At 42.7% G+C, this 24,032-nt stretch overlaps 2 protein-coding genes across 2 annotated transcripts; both read right to left on the bottom strand.

Moving 5' to 3' along the window:
- Positions 1-36: 36 nt before the first annotated feature.
- Positions 37-19,098, bottom strand: LOC106564747 (WAS/WASL-interacting protein family member 2). Its single transcript, XM_014131069.2, has 8 exons — positions 18,651-19,098; positions 16,942-17,071; positions 16,343-16,475; positions 12,022-12,144; positions 9,569-10,354; positions 3,464-3,700; positions 2,715-2,825; positions 37-2,358 (listed from the first exon to the last, which is right to left on the bottom strand). Exons 2-8 carry the CDS (start codon positions 16,999-17,001, stop codon positions 2,315-2,317), a joined length of 1,494 nt encoding a protein of 497 aa, XP_013986544.2. The 5' UTR covers positions 17,002-17,071; positions 18,651-19,098; the 3' UTR covers positions 37-2,314.
- A 765-nt stretch (positions 19,099-19,863) lies between these two features.
- Positions 19,864-23,604, bottom strand: LOC106564749 (UPF0669 protein C6orf120 homolog). The gene is made up of 2 exons (XM_014131071.2): positions 23,469-23,604; positions 19,864-22,597 (listed from the first exon to the last, which is right to left on the bottom strand). Exon 2 carries the CDS (start codon positions 22,531-22,533, stop codon positions 21,982-21,984), a length of 552 nt encoding a protein of 183 aa, XP_013986546.1. The 5' UTR covers positions 22,534-22,597; positions 23,469-23,604; the 3' UTR covers positions 19,864-21,981.
- Positions 23,605-24,032: the final 428 nt, after the last annotated feature.

The raw sequence follows: 24,032 nt of genomic DNA, 5'->3' as shown, positions 1-24,032 counted from the left end.
AAAGAGTAAAATACAATGGACACCAAAACAATCATGTACCCCTTTTCCCCCCAAAAGCATATATTTATTTCAAATGATAAAACATGATTGATTAACAAGTGAAATGACCATGGTAGGAATGAACAGGGTGAGAACATGAGAATCACAGTCAATGAGTCACCTGTGTGAGACTGAACATATCCATCAATTACATAAGTTACACACACACACAGTCAGGTATACAGGGAAGTGCTGCAAAGAGACCTGTCTCTCTGGCCCACAACCGGCCTGTTGATAAACTTTTTAATCAATTTCCTCCCTATATTACAAGCTTTTTACAAACATTAAAATACCAATAACTACAATTTCCATATTCCTCATACTTTATGTAAATATACATTATTTATTGCATTTTTAATACAAAAAGTGAGTATAATTTTTTTAAAGTAATATATATTTTTTTACAAATGCACTGGTACCAATAAGTATGAGAATAGATGTGTAAGGCAACAACCAGCCTGAGGACTACATAAAAGGAATGGAGAAGAGAAAAGGAATCTATTCTCATGTAGCTTTCTTTCACTGTAGTGGAATCATAACAGAAATCACAATGCTACAATGTAATGACAGTATAGGTATCACACATTTAGGAGCTCATAAGTCATAAAAATCCACCATGATGACATTTCTGGGGCCTACTCTGCCCAAATAGTTCCCTGGTGCTCCAGGTGAGGTTTCCCCTAGGTACAGATCTAGGATAAAATTCCCTTCCCCAATCCTAACCTTAACCATTAGTAGGGAATATACAAAACTGACCCCAAATCAGCATCTAGGAGCAACTTCACCCTACACATTCTTCTGGCACTTAGGTGTTTCCTTTTTGGTTAGTTGCTACAACGAGAAGTGAGAATACATACAAAACCGTTCCTTGCATAGGAATGCATTAAAAACTCAAGCACTATGGTTTCCCTCTGGCCATGATGCGGTCTATTCCAAAAGGGCCACCAGCAGTAAAATCAAATATTTTAGTTTAAAAAAAAAAGATAACATTTTTTTTTTGTTCCTTGAAGGAACTCCTGAAAGACAGGGTTGAATGACTGACAGCCCTGCAAAGCTACCCTAGGTCCAAAGAAAGGAATGAAGATAATAATTTAACCATGATCACCCCCTTGTGGCAAGAAACAGGAACAGCATTGAATAAAATGAAAGTAGAATTTCATACAGTAAGTACTCTCAAATGCCTTCCTTGATCAATAAAGTAAAGGAGCTTTGGCAGCTAACGCCCATTAAAGAGGAGCGGCAACGTGGATCCCTGAAGCATTTCGTAGTGTTTTTGTTTCAGATAAACCTAGAACGCAACCGATCAGAGCAGCACTTTGTTCTCTAGTGTAAAAACATGGCATTTACAGGTGCCCCGGTTAAGCGGTTATGCTGCCACAGAGCAATGCCATGAGGAAGAAATAATAAAAAATATCTAATTGGGAATGCCCCTCACACAATGTAAAGACTGTTACTCACTGTCAGCAAGACTCAACCTCTCATAACATGACAAGCATTCAAGTTATTTCTCCTGTTCCCGTTTCATTACTCAAAGTTACCAAAAAAACAAAGCCATTTATGTGTGATGCAAACGACACATTTTCTAAGTGTGAGAGGCCCCTCATTCTACTCCACCCAACTATTGGCACATCAAGAAGGGAGAGAACTCTATTCCACACACATCTTCTCCTCAGGGCACTGGAAGCACGGCATTTTAAAAAACACCATGTATTATTGATACCAATTGACAACGCATTGTTGGCAACGTTGGTGTGTGTCCTATATTTTCCCACTGACGGCACAGTTACTGCAGTTAACATTTTAAAAACATCATTCATAAATCGCAGGAAATCATCAACAACATCATTATCGTGGATTATGCACACATTTCAAAAGATGAAATGCAGAATTCTTAGTTGGTCCTGCTGCTATAAAGTATAATCAATGCAACACCCCCCCATCTTGCAGAAAGATTGGCTTGTGGCCACAACAGTCAAACAGGTCTGTTCTTCAGCACCTCAATTCAGAGTGGTTTTGTTCTATCATGCTGAAACAGAAGTGTCTGAAGTGTTTGTGCAAAAGAGAGCGACTGGTAGTTTCGGGTTTTGCAAAAACGGAGCGTCAAACAAGACTATTGAATTTTCTATAATGTTTGGGGTTGACTTGTTTCCGGCTGGTCTTATAAAGTGTCTATGTTTAGACCTGTATGTGTTTCGAGTGTCATGCCACTCCCCTGAACGTCCTCTGATTAGACTGAGTTATTAATTAAAGTCATTTTATTCCTGAATTCCATAGTTCACCGTGCCACCGGTGGCGCTGGAGGTACTCCTCGGATCATGCCTACAGGAAGTAGAGGAAACAAAGGTTACATCAGGTCAGTTCTTACCTCCAAAAACAACCGTGCGGCTCTTTTTTTCCCTATTAATCTTTTCTCAATTCCTCGCATCATTCTCAAAACAAATTGGAGAACGGGAGGGATCATGGACCTTCTCCAATACGATTGCAAAGGAGGCAAGTCGACAGAATGCGAGGAATCACGGAAATTTGAAAGAGCCCATATTCGCTTTAACTCAATCCCAGCCCAATTCCATATGGTAATAACATTGTGAGAGTAGTGCAGAGGCCATATACTGGATGTTGTGTACAGTATGTATGCAGGCAGTGGTGTGGAGAATGAAATAAGCCTAAGCCTGTACCTGGTCCAGGCGTATTGCTTTTGCTGGGGTAGATCTTGGTGAAATTCCTATATTCCTCAGGGGGTGGGAAGTCCTCCACTGGGTGGAAGTCAAACTTGGACTCAAAATCCTCTGAGGGTTCAGAAAGGTAAAGGTCAACACAACACTGTAAATCAAGATAACACTAAACTAGCAAAAAATGAAGGCCAACACCTTAGTATAGTAACAGAATGAATAAAGTACAGTAACATTTTAGCATTGGTCCTGCATTAAACAAATTAGAAGTCATGCATTTGTTACTTCTCGAGCTTGCTCTAGTAATTTCCATTTCCATTAACAAAGCCAGTCAGTTCTCCTGGAAACTTTAATCTGACTGTGCAATCTATGAACTCTATGAACACTCTGGGTTGGTCACAATGCAAGAGGAACAACCAGGGGACATTTGCCTGTCTGAGCTGGCATTTGAATATGGGGCTAGAATACCTGAATCTACTACCAACAACAACTAGCCTACTAGTGTCTCCAACATGTCTGTTGGTTTGAGAGCTAACATGGCAATAGTGTTCCAAATACACCGTGTTCAGGGCTGTGGAGGCTAATACTCAACACAAGATAGATTCTAAAAAGCAATAAAAAGCCATCAATCACATCATATTAATCAAACGCAGTGACAGTTGTTCAAAAACTGGAATTCCATGAAAACCGGAATGTACAGGGGGCACTGAGGACCAGGACATGGAGATGGAGGAAATTAGCCTGTCCTAACTCACCTATATTGGACTTGGAGGATGAGGAGTGTCCGTTGCGGATGGGCGGGGGAGGCGGCGGGGGTCCGGTGCGGGAGGAAGATGAAGGGGGTGGAGGGGGCCTGGGCCCCCGGGTGTGGTGGGGTGGCTCCGAGGTGGTGGTGTTGGGAGTGACAGCACTGTGGATCCGGTAGGGGGGTGGGGGAAGAGGGGCTTGCCCACCACCCCCGTTTCGTGACCCAGGATTGGGTGCAGAAGGGGCTGCATTGGTAGCAAACAAACACACAATAGTAAGACCATGATGATGCCTGATTAAAATAATCACATAGCAGCAATTAGGGCGCAAAAATATCCCTCCCGACCTGTAACTTTCTGAAAAATGTACTGTACTCTACAGTAAACTGAAAAAGTGGATTAGCTCATTCGGAAAGTATTCGGACCCTTTGATTTTTCCACATTTGTTACCCTACAGCCTTATTCTAATTGATTCAATTGTTGCTCTTGGTCACCTCCCTGACGCAAGGCCCTTCTGCCTGGATTGCTCAGTTTGGCCGGGCGGCCAGCTCTCGGAAGAGTGTTGGTGGTTCCAAACTTTTTCCATTTAAGAATGGAGGGCACTGTGCTCTTGGGGACCTTCAATGCTACAGAAATTTGTTGGTACCCTTCCACAGATCTATTCGTCAACACAATCCGGTCTCGGAGCTCTACGGACAATTCCTTCGACCTCATGGCTTGGTTTTTGCTCTGATATACACTGTCAACTGTGGGATCTTATATAGACAGGTATGAGCTTTTCCAAATCATGTCCAATCAATTGAATTTTCCACAGGTGGACTCCAATCAAGTGGTAGAAACATCAAGGATGATCAATGGAAAAAGGATGCACCTGAGATCAATTTTGAGTTTCATAGCAAAGGGTCAGAATACTTAAGTAAATAAGGTATCGTTTCTTATTTTTAATACATTTGCAAAAATATTTAAAAACCCGTTTTGCTTTGTCATTATGGGGTAATGCCTGTAGATAGATGAGGGCAAAAATTATTTCATCCATTTTAAAAGGCCGTAACGTAACAAAACGTGGAAAAATTAAGAGGGTCTGAATACTTTCCAAATACACGTTATGTCTTTAAATAACAGACCATGCCCAAGCGATCAGAACTGGTCAAGTTGCAAGAAAGACTAGATACTGTAGGCTGGCAAAGAGAGAAAGAATGAGAGCGCAAGGAATGCCAGAATATTCCAGAGAACTTGTGGAATGCAGAGAAACCAGGAGGCCTCATGGCGAAGGCCTCAGCCATCTAATGACAATTTGCGGCTGCGTATTCAAAATGTTCATCCAAATCAACCCCTAGGTCCTCCTTCATGTAGGTCTGAAAAGGTGGCGCAATTGTTATATTGCAATTACCATTAGAGCTCCCCCCCAAATAATATTGGTTGACGGAGAGTCGTCTGTTCTTTCGAACAATCGATTGGCAATTTTTTTTAAAAAGGTGTATTTTTCTATTTTTCAAAATAAACTATATGTAGGCTACTGAGCTTGTCTGATGCTTCAATTAAAATACACAAATTGCTAAAAGAGGGAGGGAGCCAGAGATCTATACAGCCTAACCAGAAGAACAAAAACCTACTCCCGACCCTCCTCTGCCCGCTGCTGCCGGTAATAGGCTACACCAGTGGTAGGCAACCTTTTCCATTAACTAGCAAACTTGCAACCGTGAATAAAATATTCTGGGCGCTCAGAGAGTTTCCCCACACCAGTGAGCTCCAGACAGACAGACACAGCTGTAGGCTATTTGCGCAAAGGCTAAGAAGTAATCCATAGGCCTATTTTATGATGTTTCCACCAGATTTGAACATGACTTTTCTCCACCTTTCATGCTGAGTGGTATTCGAAAGGGAGAGAGCTGGAAAGATTTTTCAAATAGGCTATGTTGAGGAATTATTGTATTTCTCAATGGATGTAAAACAGACTTTGTTAACTTGCTGTTTGAGGCGAAGAAAAATATACTTTGAGAAGCTCCACAGTGATGGCGAGTTAAGAAAATCAGAAATGGTATCAGATCCCCAAATAGGCACATTTATAGGCCTACATTTGCACGCAGGCCAGGTAGAGTAGTCCTACTTCTATATGTATAAATCAGGTGCGTGTCCTTACTCAAGATTGTCTTTTGTTTGGAGTGCTATTGTCAATGAACACATTGACAACTCATAAATCGAATGAAATAAACCAAAACTTCGCAAGTGTAGCCTAGGTTGTGCACTCTGCAAACAATGTGTCTACTCCTACAATGAGAACAGTAAGACTGTAATAAAAATGTAATGACTGCATCAACAGAAATTACCTTAACCAAACAAACATTGCAGATTAGAAATTACGGGAATTAACGGTAAATGTACTACTGGTGTGCCATTTCCGCAGCCTCCGTATTGGATTAGTCCACTCAGACAGGCATGAATCGGACATGATTTTTAAATACATATTTGCCACTGCTAGACAAAAAAATATTGGGTCGACCATCAGCCTATCGACCAAACAATCGACTAAATGGGGTCAGACCTAATTACCATAGAGATAGATAAAGGACTCTAGTGCCCAAAAGCCCAATTTAGCATGGGCCATGCCATTGAGGACTTTCTATGGTTAAGTAAGGATCACGACTCCATCCGGGTCATCAGGAGGGATCAGCCAATAAATTACAGTGCATCCCGAAAGTACTGAGACCCCTTGACTTTTTTCACTGTTACATTACAGCCTTGCTCTAAAATTGATTAAATTACAATCTACACACAATACCCCATAATGACAGATTTTTTTAAATGTTTGCAAATATATTAAAAATAAACTACAGAAATACCTTATTTACATATGTATTCAGACCCTGTGTTATGAGACTTGAAATTGAGCTCAGGCACATCCTGTTTCCATTGATCATCCTTGAGATGTTTCTACAACTTGATTGGAGTCCACCTATGGTAAATTCAATTGATTGGACATGATTTGGAAAGGCACACACACACACACCCGTCTATATAAGGTCCCACAGTTGAAAGTGCATGTCAGGGCAAAAACCAAGCCATGAGGTTGAAGGAATTGTTCGTAGAGCTCAGAGACAGGATTGTGTCGAGGCACAGATCTGGGGAAGGGTACCAAAAAACATCTGCAGTATTGAAGGTCCCCATGAACACAGCGGCCTCATCATCATTCTTAAATGGAAGAACTTTGGAACCACCAAGACTCTTCCTAGAGCTGGCCGCCCAGCCAAACTGAGCAACCGGGGCAGAAGGGCCTTGGTCAGGGAAGTGACCAAGAACCCGATGGTACTCTGACAGACCTCTAGAGTTCCTCTGTGGAGATGTGAGAATTTTTCAGAAGGACAACCATCTCTGCAGCACTCCACCAATCAGGCCTTTATAGTATAGTGGCTAGACTGAAGCCACTCCTCAGTAAAAGGCACATGACAGCGCGCTTGGAGTTTGCCAAAAGGCACCTAAAGACTCTCAGACCATGAGAAACAAGATTCTATGGTCTGATGAAACCAAGATTGACCTTTTTAGCCTGAATGCCAAGCATCACATTTGGAAGAAACCTGGCACCATCCCTACGGTGAAGCATGGTGGTGGCAGCATCATGCTGTGGGGATGTTTTCTGTGACAGGGACTGGGAGACTAGTCAGGATCGAGAGAAAGATGAACGGATCAAAGTACAGAGAGATCCTTGATTAAAACCTGCTCTAGAGCGCTCAGACAGGACAACTACTCTAAGCAAACAGCCAAGACAATGCAGGAGTGGCTTCAGGAAAAGTCTTTGAATGTCCTTGAGTAGCCCAGCCAGAGCCCAGACTTGAATCCGATCGAACATCTCTGGAGACCTGAAAATAGCTTGAGGATCTGCAGAGAAGAATGGGAGAACCTCCCCAAATACAGGTGCATCATACCCAAGAAGAGTCAAGGCTGCCAAAAGTGCTTCAACAAAGTACAGAGTAAAGGGTACGAATACTTACATAAATTTGATATTTAAAATTTTCATGAATTTGCAAACATTCCTAAAAACCTGTTTTTGCTTCGTCATTATGGGGTATTGTGTGTAGATTGATGAGGGGAAAAAAACTATTTAATCAATTTTAGAATAAGGCTGTAACGTAACAAAATGTGGAAAAAGTCAAGGGGTCTGAATACTTTCAGAATGCACTGTATACTTGTGAGCAAACATTCTATAACTGCAGGTGGAGGTAAAAACGGCAACCTTGGCTTCATACCTGTTCCAACAACACACTACAGGTAGCAGTATGCCCCGTTTCAGTTCGTTTGCCAACTCATTGTTGTAGTAGTAGAAGAAAATTGACTCAGTGGCACTGTCCAATGCTCTGACACCATAACGGGACATATATACTGCTCCAAAAAATAAAGAGAACACTTAAACAACACATCCTTGATCTGAATGAAAGAAATAATCTTATTAAATACTTTTTCTTTACATAGTTGAATGTGCTGACAACAAAATCACACAAAAATAAATCAATGGAAATCCAATTTATCAACCCATGGAGGTCTGGATTTGGAGTCACACTCAAAATTAAAGTGGAAAACCACACTACAGGCTGATCCAACTTTGATGTAATGTCCTTAAAACAAGTCAAAATGAGGCTCAGTAGTGTGTGTGGCCTCCACGTGCCTGTATGACCTCCCTACAATGCCTGGGCATGCTCCTGATGAGGTGGCAGATGGTCTCCTGAGGGATCTCCTCCCAGACCTGGTCTAAAGCATCCGCCAACTCCTGGACAGTCTGTGGTGCAACGTGACGTTGGTGGATGGAGCGAGACATGATGTCCCAGATGTGCTCAATTGGATTCAGGTCTGGGGAACGGGCGGGCCAGCCCATAGCATCAATGCCTTCCTCTTGCAGGAACTGCTGACACACTCCAGCCACATGAGGTCTAGCATTGTCTTGCATTAGGAGGAACCCAGGGCCAACCGCACCAGCATATGGTCTCACAAGGGGTCTGAGGATCTCATCTCGGTACCTAATGGCAGTCAGGCTACCTCTGGCGAGCACATGGAGGGCTGTGCGGCCCCCCAAAGAAATGCCACCCCACACCATGACTGACCCACCGCCAAACCGGTCATGCTGGAGGATGTTGCAGGCAGCAGAACGTTCTCCACGGCGTCTCCAGACTCTGTCACGTGCTCAGTGTGAACCTGCTTTCATCTGTGAAGAGCACAGGGCGCCAGTGGCGAATTTGCCAATCTTGGTGTTCTCTGGCAAATGCCAAACGTTCTGCACGGTGTTGGGCTGTAAGCACAACCCCCACCTGTGGAAGTCGGGCCCTCATACCACCCTCATGGAGTCTGTTTCTGACCGTTTGAGCAAACACATGCACATTTGTGGCCTGCTGGAGGTCATTTTGCAGGGCTCTGGCAGTGCTCCTCCTGCTCTTCCTTGCACAAAGGCGGAGGTAGCGGTCCTGCTGCTGGGTTGTTGCCCTCCTACGACCTCCTCCACGTCTCCTGATGTACTGGCCTGTCTCCTGGTAGCGCCTCCATGCTCTGGACACTACGCTGACAGACACAGCAAACCTTCTTGCCACAGCTCGCATTGATGTGCCATCCTGGATGAGCTGCACTACCTGAGCCACTTGTGTGGGTTGTAGACTCCATCTCATGCTACCACTAGAGTGAAAGCACCGCCAGCATTCAAAAGTGACCAAAACATCAGCCAGGAAGCATAGGAACTGAGAAGTGGTCTGTGGTTACCACCTGCAGAACCACTCCTTTATTGGGGGTGTCTTGCTAATTGCCTATAATTTCCACCTGTTGTCTATACCATTTGCACAACAGCATGTGAAATGTATCGTCAATCAGTGTTGCTTCCTAAGTGGACAGTTTGATTTCACAGAAGTGTGATTGACTTGGAGTTACATTGTGTTGTTTAAGTGTTCCCTTTATTTTTTTGAGCAGTGTACAATGTTGAGATGTCTAAGACTATGGCTACTACCCATCCTTTCCGTTCAGACCATGAAATTGTGTGTGGAAAAAAGGATTGATCTGGAAAAGGTCATTCAACTTTATGACAGTAGTCCCTTGATAAGACCAACGGCTCCCCATTATAAACATTGAACTGTGTTCTAGTACCTGATCTCTTGCTGGGGGGCTCCCTGGCAGGTGGGGGTGGTCTGCCAACGCCTGGAAGTCCTGGAGATGGCGAGGGGGGTGGAGGAGGTGCATGATTGCGTCCGCCGTAGCTGCCGCCTGAGGTGTTCTTCTTGTGCAGTGAGTTGTGTCTCTGGGGAAGTTTCGGAGCCCCATCTCCACCATGGTCCCCCATGGGGCCGTTGGAGATGCCCCCAGAGGAGTGCCTGTAAGGTGGGGGCGGAGGGGGCGCCGAGGACCCCCCAGTGGGCGGCCGCGTGGAGGAAGGAGGCGGTCTCAATGAAGGAGGGCCAGAGCTGGGCGGAGCCGGGCCTCTTTGGGGCGGCGGGGGGAGTGGCTTCTCCCGGCTGTTGCCTACTGGGGCCTTTTGTTGCGGGGTTGACGGGGTATTGCTGTGGTAACCACCTCGGTTAAATGGCGGGGGAGGAGCTGGGGCGGATGTGCTGGGCTTCATGCCCCCTGTCAAAGAAGGTGGAGCGGGTGGGGCTGATGTGCTGTGTTTCATGCCTGAAGGAGGGGGCGGAGCTGAGCCTGAAGTACTGTGCTTCATGCCCCCAGTGGAGGAGTGGGAGGAGCTGGCACTGGTTGGGGGGCGGGAGATGTCGGGGAGAGAGGGGCGGTGGGAGCGCTGGGGCTCCGGGGGTGAAGGTTTGTCACTTGGGGAGGGTTTGTCTCCTAGGGAGGGGTAGGTAGAGCGGCCTGGGGTGGGCCGGGGGGCTGCAGGTCTGGAGCCTGGGGGACGCAGGGCGGATCTGCCCACTGAGGCGTCTGGAAGGAAGGCATAGAAACACATTTTAGAACACTATGCATAAATACACCCATTCACATCAAGCTTCATAGCAAATGTAGAACATCTAGTAGCCTGGGTGCCAGTCTGTTTCTGCAGTATATTTATAGTAGCGTATTTATATAGGGCCCTATAAAATCCATGTTGTGGAGAACGTGGACGGAATCCAGACAAAATGAAATTCAACAATATTCCAAAAAATGTATTCAACTTAGTCATAAATTTGCCCAAGTTCATCATAAGACCTGAAAAAAAAAAATGCATGAGTGATTCCGAATTTTCATTCAACTTTCTGAAATGGCACAGGAATGCCCGTCTGTGTGTGCGCGTATGTCTACACTTTGTGTAGCCGTTAGCAATGATGCTAATGATAACCTTCTTCTGGTAGAGATGGAAAGGCTTTCCCAAAAACCTTCCCAATTAAACGTTAACTACAAAGCAGCCTATGCCTACCTGGCAGAATGATATGATTATTTGCATCAATCCAGTGGCCATTTGTTTTGCACACACTGCAATTACGAGCGCTACAGAAACGTTGCTGAACAACAGTCTCTTGCTGGTGCGAACTTGCATTAAACTACACCGAAAAATCTAAATAAGCATTGTGGACTTAGAACATCCAATTTGGGGGTGTTTTTCTATTAAAGCTGCAATATGTAACTTTTTGGGGGCGACCTGAACAAATTCACATAGAAATGTGAGTTATACATATGTCACTCTTATTGAAAGCAAGTTTAACAAGTGGTAAATCTATTCTGTGTGTGCTATTTCTATGCTTCCTGTTAAGTTTTGATTTTTGCGTCTTTTACACCAGCGTCAAACAGCTGATAATACCATATTTTTGGTTATGGAAAAGATTTCTCAGCGTTTTAGATGGTACAATGATTCTCTATACTATACTTGCTTGAAATCAGGCAATAAATATTTTCTTATTTATTTAATGGCATTGTTGGTTAAGGGCTCGTATGTAAGCATTTCACGGTAAGGTTGTTGTATTCCGCGCATGTGATTTGACTAATACAATTTTATCAGCCAGGAGCGATTTCTGCATTGTGCACATTTAAAGTGTGAAAACTTGAAAAACCAGAAACCTGGACAAATACAAATATATATATATATTTTTTTTTACCCCCTTTTCTCCCCTATTTTGTGGTATCCAATTGGTAGTTACAGTCTTGTCTCGTCGCTGCAACTCCCGTAAGGACTCGCAAAGGTCGAGAGCCATGCGTCCTCCGAAACACGACCCAAATACCGCTTCAATGACCGCTTAACCTGGAAGACAGTCACTCGGAAGAAACACCGTGCACCTGATGACCGTGTCAGCGTGCATTGCGCCTGGCCTGCCACAGGAGTCGCTAGAGCGTGATGGGACAAGGACATCGCTGCCAGCCAAACCCTCCCCTAACGTGGACGACGCAGGGCCAATTATTTGCCGCCCCACGGGTCTCCCGGTCGTGGCCGGCTGCGACAGAGCCTGGAGTCGAACCAGGATCTCTAGTGGCACAGCTTGCAACTGTGATGCAGTGCCACTCGGGAGGCCTAGAAAAACAAATTTAAGATGAAACTAAACAGAACCAGGCCAAAAAAATAAAGCTGAGTTTATAGGGCCCCATTTACATTCTAATCATATGAAGTGAATTCTGCTTACCTCCAGCTCCAACTGATCGTAGTTTTGGCATGCCCCCAGCAAAAAGGCCTCCAGGGCCTCCCCCTGACCCACCACTGCTCCCTCCTCCTCCTCTACCACAGCCACCTCCACTTTCCTTTGGTTCTGGGGAAAGCAGAAGTACAAATGTCCTTGTTACACTTGTGTTGATAATGCTTGCATTGACATTGTTGAAAGCCATTTGTGGCAAGGAATTTTGCATGTATAGTACCAGTCAAAAGTTTGGACACCTACTCATTCAAGGGTTTTTCTTAATTTTTACTATTTTCTACATTGTAGAATAATAGTGAAGACATCAAAACTATGAAATCATGTAGCAACCAAAGTGTAATATAGAAAATGAAAAAAGTATATATTTGGCATTCTCTCAACCAGCTTCACCTGGAATGCTTTTCCAACAGTCTTGAAGGAGTTCCCACATATACTGAGCACTTGTTGGCTGCTTTTCCTTCACTCTGCAGTCCAACTCATCCCAAACCATCTCAATTGGGTTGATGTAGGGTGATTGTGGAGGCCAGGTAATCTGATGCATCACTCTCCCTCTTGGTCAAATAGCCCTTGCACAGCCTGGAGATGTGTTGGGTCATTGTCCTGTTGAAAAACAAATGATAGTCCCACTAAGCCCAACCCAGATGGGACAGCATATTGCTGGAGAATGCTGTGGTAGCCATGCTGGATAAGTGTGACTTGAATTCTAAATAAATCACTGACAGTGTCATCAGCAAAGCACCCTCACACTTCCTCCTCCATGCTTCATGGTGGGAACCACATGCGGAGATCATCCGTTCACCTACTATGCATCTCACGAAGACACAGCGGTTGGAACAAAAAATCTCAAATTTGGAAACATTTCCACCAGCCTAATGTCCATTGCTCGTGTTTCTTGGCCCAAGCAAGTCTCTTCTTCTTATTGGTGTTCTTTAGTAGTGGTTTCTTTGCAGCAATTCCAAATCAAAGTTTGTCTGTCACGTGCACCAAATACAACAGGTGTAGACCTTACAGTGAAATGCTTACTTACAGGCTCTAACCAATAGTGCAAGAAAGGTATTAGGTGAACAATAGGTAAGTAAAGAAATAAAACAGTAAAAAGACAGGCTATATACAGTTATTATTTATTATTATTAAACCTTTATTTAACCAGGAAGGGCTCATTGAGATTTAAAATCTCTTTTTCAAGAGTGTCCTGGCCAAGACAGGCAGCACCAAGTCATTACAAAAATTACAGACAAACATGAAAAACTACAAGTATTCTAGTAAAAACCATAGAATTCACAAGAGTATAACAAAATCAAAAACAGCAAATTAAAAACATTGACAGGTCAGGGAATCAGTCTCAAGATCATTCATCAGTGATTTAAAAAAATAAAATAAATAAAAAATAAATAAACAATCGGGACAAGTTCTTCTAGTTTAAAAGTATTTTGTAAGGCGTTCCAAGACGATGGCGCAGAGTACATAAAAGCCCTTTTACCAAATTCAGTTTGGACATTTGGAACAGTTAGCGGGATAAAGTCCAGCGAACGAAGATAGTACCCACCACATTTCTAAACAATAAAAATGCCCAAATAAAAAGGTAGTAAACCCAAAATGGCTTAGTAGCGAGGCTATAAAAGTAGCAAGGCTGCATACAGACACCGGTTAGTCAGGCTGATTGAGGTAGTATGTACATGTAGATATGGTTAAAGTGACTATGCATATATGATGAACAGAGAGTAGCAGTAGCGTAAAAGAGGGGTTGGTGGGTGGCGGGACACAATGCAGATAGCCAATGTGCGGGAGCATTGGTTGGTCGATCCTATTGAGGTAGAATGTACATGAATGTATAGTTAAAGTCACTATGCATATATGATAAACAGAGTAGCAGCAGCGTAAAAGGAGGGTGGGGACACAATGCAAATAGTCCAGGTAGCCATTTGATTACCTGTTCAGGAGTCTTATGGCTTGGGGGTAAAAACTGTTGAGAAGCCTTTTTGTCCTAGTCTTGGCACTCCGGTACTTTGACCATGAAGGTCTGATTCACAGTCTCCTCTGAACAGTTGATGTTGAGATGTGTCTGTTTCTTGAACTCCGTGAAGCATTTATTTGGGCTGCAATTTCTGAGGCTGGTAACTCTAATGAACGTATCCTCTTCAGCAGAGGTAACTCTGGGTCTTCCATTCCTGTGGCGGTTCTCATGAGAGTCAGTTCATCATAGCGCTTGATGGTTTTTTGCGACTGCACTTGAAGAACTTTCAAAGTTCTTGACATTTTCCGGATTGACTGACCTTCATTTCTTAAAGTAATGATGGACTGTCATTTCTCTTTGCTTATTTGAGCTGTTTTTTCCATAATATGGACTTGGTCTTTTACCAAATAGGGCAATATTCTGTATACCATCCCTTACCTTGTCACAACACAACTCATTGGCTCAAACGCATTAAGAAGGAAAGAAATTCCACAAATAAAGTTTTAACAAAAAACACCTGTTAACCTGTTAGGGCTAGGGGGCAGTATTTGCACGGCTGGATAAAAAAATTTACCCGATTTAATCTGGTTACTAATCCTACCCAGTAACTAGAATATGCATATACTTATTATATATGGATAGAAAACACCCTAAAGTTTCTAAAACTGTTTGAATGGTGTCTGTGAGTATAACAGAACTCATTTGGCAGGCAAAACCCTGAGACAGATTCTGACAGGAAGTGGATATCTGATGTGTTGTATTACCTTTAAACCTATGCCATTGAAAAACACAGGGGCTGAGGAATATTTTGGCACTTCCTATTGCTTCCACTAGATGTCACCAGCCTTTACAAAGTGTTTTGAGTCTTCTGGAGGGAGATCTGACCGAACAAGAGCCATGGAACGATGATGTCCCATTAGACACCTGGCGCGAGTTCATGTTGGGTACCCTTGTTCCAATACGTTATAAAAGAGAATGCATTCGTCCACCTTGAATATTATTCATGTTCTGGTTAAAAAAGGCCCTAATGATTTATGCTATACAACGTTTGACATGTTTGAACGAACGTAAATATATTTTTTCCCCTCGTTCATGAAGTGAAGTCCGGCGGGCTTAGATCATGTGCTAACAAGACGGAGATTTTTGGACATAAATGATGAGCTTTTTTGAACAAAACTACATTCGTTATGGACCTGTGATACCTGGAAGTGACATCTGATGAAGAGAATCAAAGGTAATGGATTATTTACATAGTATTTTCGATTTTAGATCTCCCCAACATGGCGGCTAGTCTGTATCGCAACGCGTATTTTTCTGGGCGCAGTGCTCAGATTATTGCAAAGTGTGATTTCCCAGTAAGGTTATTTTTAAATCTGGCAAGTTGATTGCGTTCAAGAGATGTAAATCTATAATTCTTTAAATGAAAATATAATATTTTACCAATGTTTTCTAATTTTAATTATTTAATTTGTGGTGCTGACTTGAATGCCGGTTATTGGAGGGAAACGATTTCCTGAACATCAACGCCACAGTAAAACGCTGTTTTTGGATATAAATATGAACTTGATAGAACTAAAAATGCATGCATTGTCTAACACAATGTCCTAGGAGTGTCATCTGTTGGAGATTGTAAAAGGTTAGTGCATCATTTTAGCTGATTTTATGGTTTTGGTGACGCCTGTCTTTGAATTGGCACAACATTACACACAACTCTTGTAAATGTACTGTCCTAACATACTCTAAATTTATGCTTTCGCCGTAAAACCTTTTTGAAATCGTAAAACGTGGTTAGATTAAGGAGATGTTTATCTTTCAAAGGGTGTAAAATAGTTGTATGTTTGAAAAATTTGAATTTTGACATTTATTTGGATTCAAATTTGCCGCTCTTGAAATGCACCTGCTGTTGATGGAGTGCACCACGGGTGGGACGCTTGCGTCCCACCTAGCCCATAGAAGTTAATAGGAATGCATTCCAGGTGACTACCTCATGAAGAGGGTTGAAAGAATGCCAAGAGTGTGCAAAGCTGTCATCAAGGCAAACGGTGGCTACTTTGAAGAATCCAAAATATATCTTGATTTGTTTAACACTTTTTTGGTTACTACATGATTCCATATGTGTTATTTCATCGTTTTGATGTCTTCCCTACTATTATACAATGTAGAAAATAGTACAAATAAAGAAAAACCCTGGAATGAGTAGGTGTGTCCAAACTTTTGACTGGTACTGTATGTATGCATGTATAAACGTACATGTATAGTCTGTGTGTGTGTGTGTGTGTGTGTGTGAGTGTGTCAGCAGGAAATGAGGAGAGTGCAAAAGTTAGTTTCTATCTCCAATATGTTTACTATGCTACTTACTCTCTATAATAGGTGCACTTCGGTCATTGACCACTCCAACCTTCTTCAGCCTGGCTCCTTTGGAGATGTCAGAGAGCAACGCTCCTCTCCCCTTCGCCTCACCCCGATTCAACTTAGGTGCAGTAGTGTTCGCCTGAGGAGAGGATATGAGCAAACCACCATGTTAGTTAGGTTGACCACGCAAATGATAACATGAACTGCATAACGTACTGTCGTTATAGCAACAGATAAAGTAGATGGCAATGCAGCATTATGATGCAAGTCGATAGTAATCCACATGGTGCCTGCGTGGGTGTGTGTTTGGCCAGCTTGGACCTTCTTGGTTTGTGTTTGTTTATAAGGTAAAAACTGCATCATTAAATTGCAGCCTTTATTAACATGGCATATCAACCTTAGAAATCATACTATAGGAAATGTGGTCATAATAATATTAGGCATAGTATCTAACATCAGAAGGTGTCATATCATCCTTAACAATACAACAGCAAATAATGAGTGACTTCAGTTATTTTATCATGTAATTATGAATCTCTAGAAACCCTTCAGAGGACTTCTGAGTTTTGTCATGTTTTGAACATCAGTTTAGGAGCTGGACTGACCTGGTTGAAGGTGGGGGGAGGGGGGGGTCCTGGAGGAGGAGGGGGAGGAGGGACGGGCATCCTGTCCCTCTGTGGGCACCTTGGGGGGAGGTTTGTTCACCGTCTCAGCTCTGGGTACACCCTCAAACTCCTGCGAAACAAGACAGAGGGGAGACTCGGCTCAATTAAATGCACACAACAGCGTCAAAAATGAACACTCCTGAACTGAACTGGGGTCAGAGTAAAATTGTATATCCTTGTAGTGTCATTCAGGCAAGTCAAGATATCATTGGGACATCTGTTCAAGGACCATTGCGATTCACCTCTATTTGTAGTTGTTGACTACAATGGTGGCGTGGTCCACACTAAAAACAGCTATCCTCAAATTCTACATGCATGTACTCACTCTAGAATGATTCAGCTCAGTAGAGCTCCCCAAACCAGTTCGCTGGCTGGGCGGAGCTCATTGTGAATACAGACATACAGCACGTTGAGCTAGGCCGCGCAGCAAACACCACCCTCCTTCGCTCACCCCTAAACTCCATTCCACAAGCTACCTGTCAAGAGTGTTTGAAAAGGTTTTCACAGAAGAGGGAAACAAATGGAATGTCATCGGGTGAGCTTGCCAGTGAGGCGATAAAGAACGGAAACGCAGCAGCTGTTGTAAGTTGCTACCTCGAGTGAGAGAAACCGAGAGTGGACAGCACAGCCCACCACTTCATGACTCATCCATTGACAAGATTTGACATTGTTTTTGCCCTACCAGCACCAACCATTTACACCAATCAAAATGTCTCTAGAATCTCCCATAAATGTTCAATTGTGTTGAGATCTGGTGACTGAGGCAGCCATGGCATATGGGTAACATTTTCATGCTCATCAAACCATTGTGACCCCTCATGCTTCCACACGGGGCATTGTCATCCTATGGGGGCATAGCCATGGTAGCCAAAATAATGGCCTGCCCAGCATTTTTGTACATGACCCTAAGCATGATGGGATGTTAATTGCTTAACTAACACAGAAACCCCACCTGTGTGGAAACACTTGCTTTCAATATACTTTGCATTCCTGATTTACTGTAGTGTTTTCATTCTTTTGGCAGTTACCACCTGTACATGCGCCTACTTGGAGAATTGCCAATGGACTACAATGTTAATCCTATGTCTGAGGTTTTATGACATTCTTACAAGGTAGTGGAAGTGTACAGCTCCTTCTCCAACCTAATATGTGACCAATTGAGTTAGTTCTATGCTTTTGTGGACGGGGAAATAAATGAGGGGGGGGAGTGCATGATGTCATTAACTATTTTGGGCCTAAAGTCATATAAAACAAACTAGCAACCCTAAAACGAGCAGGCCTGAGTCTGAAGTGTCACTTGAATTTCACTTTCTGATATGCAGAAAATGTGACCGAGTTTGTTACTGAACTGTAAGCACAGATTTGATAAGGGAACATAACAAATCAGAAGTGGTCTCGAGTCGCTAGCCAATGTCTATGCACACTCCGTCAATCTACCAGAGGTGACAGGTGAGCGAGCCCAAAAACATGAAAGTTAGGGAAAGAAATGCAATTCCTTCCTCTTGGCCTAAAAGTTGAACTACTTAACTGGGCATTACTGTTTGAATTAATGTAGCAATATAAGTAACATGTATATAAAGTGTGTTAACTAGTCTATCTGGATAACATGATCTAACTAACGTTAGCTGGGTGGATTGGCAGTGACTTACCCCGTCTCGAAGGATTGTGAGTCTCGTCTTCAATAACAACATGAATGGAAACTGCAGTTGTGGCAAGTTTGCTAGTTAACACAATCGCAGACAGTAGGCGGCTCTTGGTTACTTGCTTAGAAAATCTAATAAAAACTGTGGGACACTAGCAGCTAAATTAGCTTGCTAGCGAAATCAACTAAATCCGATACCCAAAGTTAGCTTGCTAGCTAAGTTACTCTTTACCCGCGACAGCTGTCAAGTGGAATTTAGCTGGCGTTTTAACTATGGCTGTAAACAAGTTCTATTTATGTGCAAAAGCTAATTCGAGGTACGCGTATCTCCAGTTTATATCCTATTTGCATGTACTTTTTATTCTGCTCTCGTCTTGACCAGCAAGCAAAGCGAGATTCTCCCTTCACAACTGTTTCTCTGAAACCCGGAAATGGGCCGTCCAACACAAAATGGAGGCAGGTAACAGGATCACCGCCGACGAGTTTCTCAACTGACCATTTATTTTGGGACTGTTTTTACGTCAGAAGATTTGAGTTACATTTTAAAAGAAACGACTATTAAACGACTGTTTTAGTTTGATCCAAATGATATAGACCCTGATTTAACTTTCATTCTTAATTTGTTTATTTTTCATGGAAGAACCTTTATCCATGAAATGAAGTGGGCAAAATGCAAACCCCTCTTCACATGATTTAAATTATATTTTGAAATCAGTAAATGTAAAAACAAAAAAAGCAATACGCACCATAAAACTTTGACAAATTGAAAATGTATTCGATATGTAATGCCCGTGTGTTAGTTTTATGTACTCTTTTTTGTATATTTGTTTTTGTATTTGTGTTCATAAATAACGAAAAAAGATACAAAAAATGTAAATAAAAAGGCGTTTATCAACTGGGAAAACAGTGATCTCCATGGAATGAAACCTGTAGGACACTCACAAGAAACGATCTATAATTAGTTTAGAAACTTTGTGAGGACACCCTCAAGTGTGTGGAGCAGGGTCCTCTTGCTTTTGCCTCATGCCAGATGTGTGTTCAAGCATGCATGCATGTAAAATGTTAAGAAAAATATACAAATATTGCTTGTAAGAGAAACCTATGCATTTCACTGAGTCAGATACTTGTACAGTCAAGTGAAAACAATCATTGCACTTAGTGAATCCGAATTCATTTTACAAAAATATTGTGATATCCCAGACAGACAATCTGACACTAGGTATTTTGCAAAGATAAACATCTTTATTTGAAAATCTTATAAAATGATTCCATTTGCATGAGATGTTGCATTGCCATTCACCCAAGACATGACAGATCAAAAGGCACTGTTGAACATCTCTACTCTCTGGTGTACTGATATTTAGTTGTTGCATAATTCAGACCCAGGACACCAATTTAGACCCGAGTCTTGTTCATTAGGCACACATGGGAGCAAACGTTTTCAAATGGAAATGCAAAAGATCATTCCTATTGAAAAGTTTCAGGTAGTGCCTGCCGCCTCCACTTCAAGTAATTTGTTCCCATTTGGAACCTATTGAACAGGGCCCGGTTTCACAAAAACATCTTAAGGCGAAGTTCATCGTTAGAACCTTTGTAGGCGCATCGTTAAATCTCTGAGCTGTTTCCAAAAACCATCGTTGGACTTAAACGCTCGTAATCTAATGCCTGGCTCAGACCACTCGTAGCACAGCTAAGTGCATCGTTAGATGCTTTTTGCCCTCCGGCGTCACTTGATACACAGATCTCCACTAAACATAAAATCACAGTTAATTCACTTCCGACTGCTGATAACTTCAGAACAGAGTTCACTACAAATACAAAGATGCCAACATCTTTGCAATTGATACAAACGAGGTATAAAAACGCACTTCAAATTAAAACCGAGATGACTGCATTAAAATATAAATAGCCTACAGTAAGTAGGATATAGGCCCATTTCAAATCATATTGAAATACATTTCATGTTCAATTAATTGAGTTCAATTTTGCTACTTGTATGATACTGTCTGTAATTTGTCTTAATATACATTTCATGATGTGCCAAATCTTGATTTGCCTAATATTTTAGCCATATGTGATATCTTTCTATGAGCTGATCCATCGTCAGTATCGTGGAATAATTTGAATGTTAAGGTAAGATTTGAATGGAGAAAGCTGATCAGAGAGCAGCGTTGACTTTATTCCAATCCTATCAGTATCGACACATGCCTCAATGACACACTTAGTGAACGCTCTCTCTGCCTGGTGTTTTGGGACGCATTCCAGCCGGTGTCTATTCCAAAAATTACCACCGGCTAAAGCTATGACGTTGAAATACCCATCTCCCATTTCTTTTCGACTAGCAGTTGATTTTCAACAGTGGAGGTTTGTATAAACCTTGCTGTCCATCTCTGACATTTGCAAAATTGTTTCAAAATTGAAATTGGATCTCCAGCTGTCCCACAGTAATGAACGTGTCGGAAGTCGGGACAGGATAGGCAGGCAGCTTTTCTCAGCCAGTCAATCACGAATCAACTGGCATCATTTTTATGGATATACACAAAGAAATGTCAATAGGATCGGTAAAACGAAAGACAGCTAGTTTGCGGTCTTTCCAGCTTCAGTTTGAAGGGATTGTGTTAGCTAACTCCTCTGAACAGTGTCCTGATGAGAAATGTCTCTGGAAATCAGCTTAAACAAACGCAGCTACGTTGCTGTTATTCTGGTTGCGCTGTTTCACTTGACTAAGTTGACCGTAGTTGGCTAGCTAGCAAGCAAGGGATAAGAATGTTGCCAGCCAGATTGGCAAGGGAACATTTCGAATGAACGACTGGGTTGCGTCCACAGATACAGAACAAAAAGAGTGAACGACTGGGTCGGGTCTCTGGCAACCTATAGAATTAATGACCAGCCTGCCTGGGTAGCAACCTAAGATGTGTCTGGCTTGCGTCCATAGATACAGAACATAACCCAGTCATTTAAATCAGATGGCAAAATTGATATAGATATGCAAATACTAGTGGTTTGATTCAATCATTTTTTCACAGAGGTAAGCCTCAGCCTAGAGGCTGATTGACAAGCAACGTATTGAGGCATTGCCTTTGTCATTAATCAAAAGAATTACGAAATAAAAAATATATATTCCCTTAGATTTTTCCAATTCTTCCCCTCAGGTTAATTGCAGATCACCAATGCCAGGCCCAGGTTTCCCAAAAGCAACCTATGGTTCTAAGATGAACTTAGCCTTAAAATGTTTTTGGGGAAACCGGGCCCAGAGATTAACACATGCACTCAGCTCGACTACACCACAAGTATTCTCATTCTAACTGCACATGGCAGAGAGCAGCAGCACACATTTCTTAGAACAAAATTTCAAGTATAATCTTCAGAATCCCGATTAAAATAGTCCAGAAGATGGACTCCTCTTCCTCAAAGTCATCTTCTGGAGCATATTTCTGCTTCCCCCCGTCCTCCTCAGAGGGGTACGACCTTTTATCGAACGGGTCCTGGAGGGAAGTCTGATCATAAAACACCCTCATCTCAAACTCACTCTCGTGGTGCGACGGGTGGCCGTAAATGCCAATCCCCACGGGCCTCACAAAGTCTCCAGGCACAACGACCACGTCCTGGCCGCAGGTGGCAGACTGCAGCTTGTAGGTGTCGAAGCTGGGCCGCAGAGTTTTGTCCGAGACGTACAGGTCTGCGTCTCCCTTGAGGCTGCGCATGTGCAGGATGATCTTGCCGTCGTGGTTGAGCCGCAGGTAACTGTAGTTCCCCGCCCCGATGTGGCCCTGCACCACGTGGAGCAGGACCCACTCCTTAGGAATGGCGTCCTCTTCCAAAGAGTGCAGGAACCCCCCAGCCTGAGACAGGAGGAACGCCACAGCCAGCAGGCTGCTGCACGGCACCATAGCGGAAATGGATGATCAGAGTCACCAACTGGACAACACCCACCTTCTACCATCTGTTGATAACCTGAAGGGCAACACAGAACCAAATGCATTACCTACAGTGCAGTATAAGCATGATAAAGCTTGTACAGGGCACATCCTCAAGGGGGAAATATGGTCTTCAGCCAGAACATAGTGTCAGACTGCCAATTGACTTTTAAGGGATGTTTAGAAAACTGACACCTCCTGTCTGTAGAGCACTGTATTGGCTACAAACCATGCACTCTCTCTGCTCTATAAATACAGTAGCAAGCTAGCTTCTTCTAAAGATTAGCAATGTGTGAGCTCTGCAACCTTGTACTATACGACACGTTTAGCAGTTACTTCTTGAGTAGCCATCTGTAAAGACGTTACGCCCACCCTGTCTGTCTGCCTTGCACATGACCGTCTAAATCGCTGGCCTGTGAATTAGTTATTAGAGTAGCCACAGACTGGCTAATCCCATTAACAAAATAGTTTATAAAGCCAGACTCAGTTATGCGTTAACGCAGACTACAGTCCTAAAGCAATTGTTTGCTTTGCAACGTTTGACAGCGCGTGGCCATGATGTGGACACTTTAGCTAGATAGCGAAACGTCAAGTGAGTATTGTTCTGGTGGCTAGTTAACTATATGCAAAATGTATATATTTAACAATGCATTTGCAAATAGATGTAACTTGATATGAACATAGCTACATTTCATCAGCCTTGCAAGGAGCAAGCTACTGCTGCCAGCGTTCTTCATCCTAGCAAGCTGGCTAGCTTGCTAACTGGCTACGCTAAATTAACGTTACATAGCTATCTAACGTTAACGTTAGTTGTCTAGCACAAACAATTTTCCGGGGCGACGAGAAGCAACAATTACTGTTATCACAATATTTAGCAGGTTTGTGGAACAAGAAAAATAGCTACTCACCAGTACATTGTACCGAGCACAGATTTAGTAATGGTTATTGTTTTGCCATTAACTAACGAACCAGTGAGTGTAAAGTTCACGTCTTCCGTTTTCCGGGGTATCTCACACCTAAACATCCACTGGCGCCGCCTACGGTGCAGGGAAAGTAGCACATTCATAATTTAACACAAACAACCAAGTAACACTGGGCCTATATTAATAACGTCATCCTAAAAATGTACATTTGATATGGGAACATCTATATAAATAGACAATTGTGATCCTAACCAGTTCTCTATAAGTTATTTACAGTAACCTGATATATTTGTCAAGTTCATACCCACACCCCTCAGTAACTTGGTTGTAAGCTTCACCCAGCAGTAATGTAGTTGCTAGAGGAGCTCTGAACCCGAAACACCATTTTAGTAGCCTACAAAAACAAAGTTACTACACATTGTTCGAATGTTGTGAGCAATATGTCTTTGTAGAAAATGCTTACACATTACATCAATGTTTTGATCAATGCATGAAGTGCAGTTAGTCTAGCGGTCCCCAACCCCGCTATATACAGCCGTCAAGATCAGG

The sequence above is a fragment of the Salmo salar genome, chromosome ssa12 (genome assembly GCF_905237065.1).
Source record: "Salmo salar chromosome ssa12, Ssal_v3.1, whole genome shotgun sequence".
NCBI classification, from domain to species: domain Eukaryota; kingdom Metazoa; phylum Chordata; class Actinopteri; order Salmoniformes; family Salmonidae; genus Salmo; species Salmo salar.
This window is presented reverse-complemented; position numbering and strand designations above follow the sequence as displayed.

Coding starts and splice junctions, on each gene's coding strand:
- LOC106564747 (XM_014131069.2), bottom strand. CDS start 17,001: ATGCCCGTCCCTCCTCCCCCTCCTCCTCCAGGACCCCCCCCTCCCCCC. Junction 10,355..12,021: donor ACGATCAGTTGGAGCTGGAG/GTAAGCAGAATT, acceptor CCTTCCTTCCAG/ACGCCTCAGTGGGCAGATCC. Junction 2,826..3,463: donor ATCCTCCAAGTCCAATATAG/GTGAGTTAGGAC, acceptor CTGAACCCTCAG/AGGATTTTGAGTCCAAGTTT.
- LOC106564749 (XM_014131071.2), bottom strand. CDS start 22,533: ATGGTGCCGTGCAGCAGCCTGCTGGCTGTGGCGTTCCTCCTGTCTCAG.